Raw genomic sequence first — 9,552 nt, forward strand, 5'->3', positions numbered from 1 at the left:
ATGTTGGAAACATTTAATCATGTAAATATCAATCTCAATTAATATATATAAACATGGAAAAGTTCGGGTCACTATAGTAGTGTCGTAGTACGTGGACATAAAAGGGGAACTCTTTATATGGTTGAGGTGTTTGAAGAAGACACGGTGATTGCTACGGTTGATGTTGGTGCTAGTTATACTCTATGGCACCGAAGACTCGGGCATATGGGTGAGAAGGGTATGAAGGTTCTTAGTTTTAGTGGGGGAATTTCGGATTTAAAAAAGATAGAGCTAGGGTTTTGCGAACCATGTACTTATGGGAAGCAAAAGAAGGTGACTTTTGTTAAATCGGGGAATACATCAAAGTTAAAGAAATTGTAGCTAGTTCATACGGATGTTTTTCGGCCAACGAATGTAGAATCACATGGAGGATCTCGTTATTATGTCACCTTCATTGATGACTTCACTCAAAAGGTATGTGTTTACTTTCTTAAAGCTAAATTCGAAGTATTTGGTACTTTTGTGAAGTGGAAAGCTATGATTGAGAATGAGACAAATTTAAAGGTCAAGTGCTTAAGGTCGGACAATGGAGGAGAATATGGTAGTCTTGAGTTTAAAGACCATTGTGCAAAGCTCGGTATTAGAATGTTGAAAACGATACCGGAGACACCGCAACACAATGGGGTCACCGAACGTATGAATCGTACGTTGAATGAAAGAGCTAGGAGTATGTGACTACATGCCGGTTTGTCTAAGATGTTTTGGGCAGATGCGGTTAATGCGGCGGCTTATTTGATTAATAGGGGACCCTCAACACCATTGGGTTTCCGAATTCCCGAGGATGAATGGCTAGGTAAAAAGGTTAGTTATGATCATCTTAGAATCTTTGGGTGTAATGTTTATGTGAAAACCAAAGATATTGATAAAGATAAACTTGAAGCTAAGTCAAAGAAGTGTACGTTCATTGGTTATGGTTTGAATGAAATGGGCTATCGTTATTGGGATAATGAAGCTAGAAGAGTTATCCGATCGCGTGATGTTACCTTTGATGAAGATTCGGTATATGGTAAACCGGTAACGGAGAGTCAAAAACCGGATCATGTTATTCTTGACGATGTTTCTCTTGATGATCTTGCGGGTTCTAGTGGGAGTTCGGGGAATAATGAATTGCCGATTAATGGTGATGGGTCGGATCTTGACAATGATGGGGATGGTTTGGATAGCGGTGATAACTCCAAACATAGTGCGAGTTCTAGTGATGAGGAGACTACTAATGAAACCGTTCCAACCATACCGGTTGCTCCTATACTTAGACGCTCGACTAGAGTGCCCAAACCTAATCCTAGGTATTCTCCATCAATAAACTACTTGATCTATACCGAGAATGGTGCACCCGAAAGTTACTTTGAAGCAAGGAAGTCCAAAGAATCCATACAATGGGAGCTTGCTATGAAAGAAGAGATGGGGTCACTTGAGAAGAACAAGACTTGGTCACTAGTGAAATTACCTCATGATAAAAAGGCGTTGCAAAACAAATGGGTGTATAGAATAAAGAATAAGGTGGATGGCAAGAAGAGGTACAAAGCAGGGTTAGTGGTTAAAGGGTTTCAACAAAGGAAAGGGGGTTGATTACCAAGAGATATTTTCACCGGTGGTGAAGATGACAACTATTCGTTTGGTACTTTCTTTGGTCGCATCCGAGGACTTACATCTACAATAACTAGATGTGAAGACCGCATTCTTACACGGGGATCTTGATGAGGAGATCTATATGAGGCAACCTGAGGGCTTTGAGGTAAAGGGTAAAGAGAAGTGGGTTTGTATGTAAAAGAAAAGTTTGTATGGATTAAAGCAAGCACCACGGCAATGGTACTTGAGATTTGATGAGTTTATGAAGAAGGTCAGTTTTGTAAAATGTGAAGCGGACCATTGTTGTTACTTGAAGAAATTCAAGTCTTCTTACATAATCTTATTGTTATACGTTGATGACATGTTGCTTGCGGGTTCTGACATGTCTGAGATCAATAAATTGAAAGATATGCTTTCAAAAGAGTTCGAGATGAAGGATCTTGGTAGTGCTAAGCAAATACTTGGAATGAGTATTGTGCATGATCTTGCTAAAGGAGTTCTATACTTGTCTCAATCCAAATATATTGAAAGTAGTAGAAAAGTTTAATGTTGATAAAGCAAAGGCTCGTACTATGCCTTTGGGTAGCGCGATGAAGTTATCGAAGAATCAATCACCTAAAATGGAAGAAGACAAAGAGGAGATGGAAAAGGTTCCGTATAGATCGGCCGTAGGAAGTATCATATATGCCATGGTTTGTACAAGACCAGAAATAGCTCATGCATTGGGAGTTGTAAGCCGTTATATGTCTAATCCGAGGAAGGAGCATTGGGAAGCGGTCAAATGGTTGCTTTGTTATTTGAAAGGTACTTCTAGTATGAGATTGTGTTTCACTAAGGGCAATGTTGTACTTAGAGGTTATGCGGATGCAAATTTGGGTGGATTTGGTGATTCGGGTAAGAGTACTACGGGATATGTGTTCATGGTTGGTAAGACGGTGGTTAGTTGGATGTCTAGACTACAAAGGAGTGTTGCTTTGTTGACCACCGAGGCCGAGTACATGGCTATTGAGGAAGCTTCTAAAGAGCTTGTTTGGTTGAAGAACTTCTTGTGTGAGTTAGGTAAAAGACAAGACAATTGCGTCTTATATTGTGATAACCAAAGTGCAATAAATCTCGCGAAGAATCCGGTGTTTCATAATCGTACGAAACACATTGATTTAAGGTATCATTTTATTCAAGAACGTATTGAGAATGGTACTTTGATATTGGAGAAAGTCCTTGGTATAAAGAATCCTGCGGATATGTTTACTAAGGTGGTGTCAATGGACAAGTTGAGGTTTTGCATAGCCTCAACGGGTCTTCTCATGAACTAATGAGAAGGTGGTGACCGACTAGGGAGATAGAGAGATGATGATTCGATACTAACAAGAAGTGTTGAATACCTTGTATCGAAAGTCTGCTTATCCGGCATATGTGATAGGAGTGTGCGTGTCCCAAATGGAGTTTGGCGGTAAAGGGTGCTTCGGCGATCTTGGTTAGTTTGTTGATATGATGGGTTGACAAAATGAGTCATGGTTTTGACTATCTTCAAGTGGGAGATTGTTGGATGTGAAGGATATCAAAACAAGTCGAAGGAATCGGTTCAAGGGAGGAGGCGCACCGCGGCCTTGGAAGGCGCGACGCTGCCTAACGCAAGAACAGAGCATCAGTTTGAAGAAAACGTCTGTCCGGAGTTTTTCCTTAGAGGCGCGGTGCAGCCCATCTGGGCGCGGCGCGGCGCGGCTAGCGTCTGACGGGCAGTTTCCATATTTGAGTTTTTTCTTGTTCTCCAAGTTGTTTTTGGCCTATATAAGCATCCTATTGTAACCCTCATGTATGTGCACGAATTACATTAATAAAATCTCCTTAGTTGGTCCGTGGATTAAAGTAATCGACATTCGATTACATATAACCACGTTAAATCTCGTGTTCTTTAATTTTATTATTGTTCTTTCGTTTGTCGATTGTGGAAGGGTAATTCTCTGAAATTACTCTATTGTTTGGGTCCTATAATCCTTACACATGTGAAGACATATTTGTTGAACTGCATACGAGATATCCGTTCTGGTAAACGTTAGATATTGTAAAGCGCCTGCCAAGCTACGGTAAAATGTTGGATCGACATAGGCGGACTCTGCACGTGCGCTTTGTTTAGACTTGAGATCCACAGGGGTTTTAGACGATTTGCAGTATAACATGTCAGCTCTTTCCAAAACATCTTTAGCATACGTAGATTGACTGAAAAATAAACCATTTGGCGTATGAGTGACCGAAATCCCAAGGAATTAACTAAGTTTGCCAAGATCAGTCATTGAAAATTCTGAAGAAAGATGCAGCATGATTTGGTGCTAAAAAGCTTCGGAAGATGTTGTTAATATAATAGCGTCTACATAACGAAGAATATATGCCATGTCACGTCCATGTAAATAAATAAAGAGAGAATGACCACATTTACTGTGAACAAATCCTAGCTTGGAAACATAATCTGCGAAACGTTGGTACAACACACGGGGAGCCTGTTTCAATCCGTACAAAGATTTCTTCAAATGGCATACATAGTTAGGATACGTACTATCACGAAAACCTGCATGTTGATGCATGTAAATAGTCTCACTTAAATTACCATGTAAGAAAGCATTTTTAACATTCAACTTATGTATAGGCCATGAGTCTTGTAACGCTAAACTGAGGACCGTGCGTATAGCTTCTAGTTTTACTACAGGGCTAAACGTCTCCATTGAGGGTCATTAAGAGCCTCTATAGGATTTCGAGGTATAGGAGAAGGAAGGGTAGATGCGGATAAGTTAAATTGTATTTTAGGCTTTCGAATTCCTTACATGGCAGGAGTATGTATACTTGTATAGTGCGAGGTGGTATAGGATTATTAATTGTTGGACTGTTTGTAGTAGTCGAAACAGAAGGGTGTCTGGTGGATTCTTCTATATTTGGGCTTGGTGAGGAATTAGTGGGGGGAGGTAAATGGGTCTCGGTATTGGGTTGGATTGTTGGAAACGTTTAGGTAGTAATAGGTGAGTGATTTGAAGAATGGGGTGTAGGTGAGCTAGTCGTGGAATGGGCCATGATGTTGGGCTGTTGAAATGATTCCAAGACAGGTGAAATGTTTGTGGATGTCATACAACCGTGTTTGGTTAACGATAACTGTCTTTAAGCTATTAGTTGGCTAATACATCTCAATTAGTGATCTACTCTTCTTAGCAGCTAATCAACTTCGGTTATTAGACCTCTGAGTCGTGATTTGGTTGGTGTACATGCACGGCTTGTAAATCGAGTTTTGTTCAAATGAGTTCGAAAAGTGCACATATAATAATATATCATTAAAAATATTATTTTATTATTAAGTTATCTCTTTTTTGAATTCAGTTTTTGGTGAATTCGAAAAATCAAAAATCTATCCGAAAACCAAACATTGAATTGGGTTCAGTTTTAATCGATCCGACATTTTTTTTTAAATTCGGTATGGTTTTAACTGGTTTAGATTCGGTTCGGTATTTCGGATTACCTTCTCAAACCAAATATTGAACACATCTATCGAAGACTACAATAATGTCGTCTACCAAGGTATTTTTTGCGATACATTATACTAGCTCTGTGCAACGCGTAATATGGAAAATAAGCGTTACTTTTGATTTATTAACATCATATCTATCGTTTTCTTTCAGTTCTGCGGTTTTGCCATTTAGATTACGGGGTGTATTAGATGATGTTTTTTTTTTTTTGGAAAAGCAGCTGTATTAGATGATGTGTTATGGTTCAAGTTCAATCGTGAGCTTAGGATCCGTTAGCATTAAGGTTTGACTCTTTGTAAATTATAACTTCTTGTTGAATAATGCAATTATGATTACGGGCTTTACATTATTTAATAAGGAACACCACTCATTCGCACTAAGTTGGATAAAAGAGGTATTGATCTCGACTTGGTCAGTGCCCATGTGTGATGATGATGAGCATTCCCTTACTTTTTGCAAATTGCATCTGAAATAAGTGAGTGGGTTTATAGATGGTGGATCCAGGGAATATGAGCAATCTAGCTAGCAGAATGTTTTAATTGAGATGTAGGAGCGGCATCTTCGGATTTGGAGTAAGCAATATGACAAGTGGCCGAACTGGTGACCGACTATTGGATATTGAAAAATCGGAATCAATAGATATCTGGGAAGAAGCACATCATCGCTCATATATTGGTAAACGAGATTCATGTTAAAAGTTTCATGGGTGTCTCAAAGAATCAACAAAGCTAAAATTGATTGAGGCGACTAGTTAATCCCAGAAATTGTGTTGTGCAGCTGCAAGCATCAAAACTAGTATTGGGTAATTTGGATAGCATCAGATAATGGGCTGAAAATTGATATACTGCAAGGATCATGAATTTCTAGGCCCAAACTCTATCTTCTTTGTGTTCTTTATCAAGTAATCTTTATAATAAAAGTTGTGGGAAACAATCTCATATCCCTTTCCCTTAATACCAATGCAAGTCTATGAACCATAATTAATACAATATTACACTCATTTAAGCATAAATAAATACTGGAATTAGAGGTAATTTGAAATGGTTTAGACTAATTATAGTTCTCATCATAGTCAATAATCAAACTAATACACTATCAATTATTATTATATATACTTATACTTACTAGACCTGATATAGAAAAGCAAGTTAGTTTGAAGTGCTAGAAAAGATTCATACTTAATAAAACAGCTCAAAAACTAATCTATATGCCAAACGAGTGACATTGCCCAAATCGTTTCGTTACAACTTACAAATGCGTGTAATTTGCAGTACCCGATTTGGTTATAAAACGTCCCAACACTAGAACTCAACTTAAGGTACAACAAAAAGCTCACTAACAGCCCATTACCTCTTCTTCTTCTTCTTAAGGTCCTATTATACACAATCAGGATACCTAGTTTTTCTCGGCCTCTGAATAGTCACCATAATATTCCACATCATCGTTTCTCCTTCGCATGTATTTGTAGTACACATACTGCATTATGATCTGTAATAAAAATTACTACAGTTAAGGTCAAACACATACATTAATTAGGTTTAAGATCAGTGTATGTTTCACAAAAAGACAAGGAATAAAGGATACAAATGTGTCAAGTGCAACACATGCAGCAGCATCAAGTAGCCAAGGCAAGTTGGCTTTAATTTTTGACCATTCTGTGCTTCTTACAAGAATACTGCACATAAAAGTTAAAACAACGTTAACAAGTGACATAAATGAGATAATAACTAACGCAATAATGTGTGTGAGAGACAAAGATTTGACCTTCCAACGTAAGTAGCGTTCGCGATAAGAGCGAAGATGAACATCAGAGGATTTAAACCCTATAGATAAAGAGTAAAAAATTTGAAAAGTATGGATTGGATAATAAGGTAGAGGTGGAACAATAGGACATCAGATCAAGTCAAAACAGGTTTGGTGGTTAATTTTAGCATTGGTTTATACATAATCTCAATATTTTTGAATAAAAGGTTTTATGACTTGGGAAGAATTTAACTTGTAGGCTTTATTGAAATTTTAATTTGACCCGTTTGAGAAAACACGCCACACAGGTCCGACCCATTCATGGTTAAATGGGTTGAAATTTCCACCTCCATGATTTATGAAAAGATATTATCAAAATGCAGAGGCCACAAACCTCAACGCTGCCTCTTTTAATCTGTCAATAACCAAAACAAAACAATTGTTTTCAGATGACTTAAATTTGATCATATAAAAATTAGGTTATTCAAGAATCGAGACTCACATTCAATACAATTTGAGGAATTCGACCGCCCATGTAAATAGCTGCCATCATCCAACCTAACCATTGCCCAACAACACTACCACTTCCACCACCTTCCTGCATAAGTAATGTAACTGAGCAACTAAACCAATATAAATTAATACTTAAATGAATATTATTAAATTAATACATAAAAATATCATACTTGTAACAACTTTCGGCCAACATAAACTTGCATTAAACCCTTAGTATGTGAAGGCAAATTCAACGAGGTAGCCAAGAACGCTGCATAACCCGCCTGTCATGTACCATGTCATCAAAGATAAAAACATTTAGTATCACACCTTAAAAAATGGAATCTTGTAGACAATATTATACCCTTTCTTGATTTTTAACTGTATAAAACAGACTATTTTAAGATTATTGTTTTTATTATAAGCATACAAACAACTAATAAGCCAAGTACATAGAGAGAAACAAATAAAAATCCACCACGAGTATATAAAAATGGACTTACAGAACGTGGTATGGGTTTGGGTTGGGTCGGACGCTTGGGTATCCGAACAGATGACTCATCTTCTGACGAGGATTCATCATTTTCAGCCATTGCAGATGCTGGACCACTCCTAGTTGTCCATAGATAAGATCGATTCGGTGGTGTTGCACTTCCAGCCATTGATCTTGCTGACCTGCAAACAAATTTCATATCCAATTCTTCAATAAAAAAAAGTTACAAATCCCATTAATCTGTGCGTACAAGTGGACTAATTAACATACGTAAAGAAAAAATCCTGTCGTGGAGATGGTGACGATGTTTTAATCGAACGGCTTTTCGAGTTTATCGATCGAGGTTCCTCACCACCTGGTGGTCTTAGTGGTCTCTTAGCTTCTTCCACCTAAAAAGATCATAATTTTAGACCTAATTTAAGCACAATTTTATACCTATTAAACTTTAATTTGAAGCACAAAGTTTACATACCTCTGTGTTAACATTATTAGCTTTGGTATTCCTTGACTTCAACCATGAATAGAGATGATCATAGTATAAACTTTGCAACACCAAGATTATGGTACTTATTGTGTAAAGCTGTATTCAAATAACAACATTTAATTATTGTAACCATAGATTTTTATTTATCTAAGATACAACAATTAATTTCAAAAGGGTATAACATATAAATTACCGCAGCTGTGTAGTACTGTGTTGGCAACTGCATAATAAAAAGAACAAATTAGAACTATAACAACAAAGGTTGAAAATTTAATAGATTGTACAAATTTTCATAATCAGGTAAAAAAGATTTACCGTTGCAGGTTCAAGAAGACAACCCACTAAATTAAAGATATCCCTGCACAATTAAAGAAAAAAATTAACAATTTATTTGTAAAGTAAGTTCATTGAGGCATAAACACAAACACCTACCCTGCAATCCAAGTGAGAAGAAACAAAAGAGAAACACCATGGCTGGATTTAGTACGGAAGTTGGTAATGATTTGAGGGATTTCAGCAACACCCCAGCAAACAAGACTTATGATTCCTAAACCGAATGATAATTCATCTTTGAAATTACATAAACAATCTTTAAAATACTTATCAACCCACCCAATACATGGTTTATTTTGTTGAACACAGTATGATACTGCGTTAGTGGCAATGTTATTATTCAAGAAAGATGACTTCATTTTGTACGACGAATTTTGAGCAGTATCCTCAAGCAGAATGTGGTTTATTGGAGTTTGTGTTTGTGCATATAAAATATGCGTATATAAAAAATAAATAATTAAATAATTTATTATTACTATTTTTTTATTTATACGGAAGTGGAAATTTATGAATGTAGAAGATAGATGATAGTAGTTGCAGCAGGTCCTGGGAGAGGGGATTGTTATATGAAATGACGAAAATACCCTTACGTGTGGGTATTAATGAATTGTGTTGGTAGAGTTGTTGCTAGAATTATTCGGACCCTTCCCCTTTTATAGCAACGATAGTCCTTTTACTCCGTTCAATTTATATTATTTTCCACGCATTTTGTATTTCATTCTTATGTTGTAAAAAGGGATACCGAATTATAGCAAACCGCTAGTAATATTTGAAATAAAGACAATAAAGGAACACCAAGATTTAACGTAAAAAACCCCAATAGGGTAAAAACCACGGGCAAGGAAAGAAACGTTTCACTAATAAGAATAATAGGAATTACACTTCTCTCT

At 36.9% G+C, this 9,552-nt stretch overlaps 1 protein-coding gene across 1 annotated transcript; it reads right to left on the reverse strand.

Annotated features, from left to right (window-relative positions):
• Window positions 1–6,159: 6,159 nt before the first annotated feature.
• Window positions 6,160–9,275, reverse strand: LOC139865860 (vacuolar lysine transporter YPQ1-like). Its single transcript, XM_071853964.1, has 12 exons — window positions 8,762–9,275; window positions 8,645–8,687; window positions 8,523–8,549; window positions 8,318–8,425; window positions 8,116–8,234; window positions 7,856–8,027; window positions 7,544–7,636; window positions 7,360–7,455; window positions 7,252–7,272; window positions 6,879–6,937; window positions 6,699–6,789; window positions 6,160–6,602 (listed from the first exon to the last, which is right to left on the reverse strand). Exons 1-12 carry the CDS (start codon window positions 9,019–9,021, stop codon window positions 6,510–6,512), a joined length of 1,182 nt encoding a protein of 393 aa, XP_071710065.1. The 5' UTR covers window positions 9,022–9,275; the 3' UTR covers window positions 6,160–6,509.
• Window positions 9,276–9,552: the final 277 nt, after the last annotated feature.

This window comes from Rutidosis leptorrhynchoides, chromosome 9, assembly GCF_046630445.1.
Source record: "Rutidosis leptorrhynchoides isolate AG116_Rl617_1_P2 chromosome 9, CSIRO_AGI_Rlap_v1, whole genome shotgun sequence".
Taxonomy (NCBI): Eukaryota; Viridiplantae; Streptophyta; class Magnoliopsida; order Asterales; family Asteraceae; genus Rutidosis; species Rutidosis leptorrhynchoides.

Bases quoted from the DNA above. Each gene is read 5' to 3' on its own strand.
- LOC139865860 (XM_071853964.1), bottom strand. From the start codon at position 9,021: ATGAAGTCATCTTTCTTGAATAATAACATTGCCACTAACGCAGTATCA. The intron at 7,456-7,543 runs GTATGATATTTT...TTACTTATGCAG, and splicing joins TTGGCCGAAAGTTGTTACAA to GAAGGTGGTGGAAGTGGTAG. The intron at 7,273-7,359 runs GTGAGTCTCGAT...GGTTATTGACAG, and splicing joins TTCCTCAAATTGTATTGAAT to ATTAAAAGAGGCAGCGTTGA.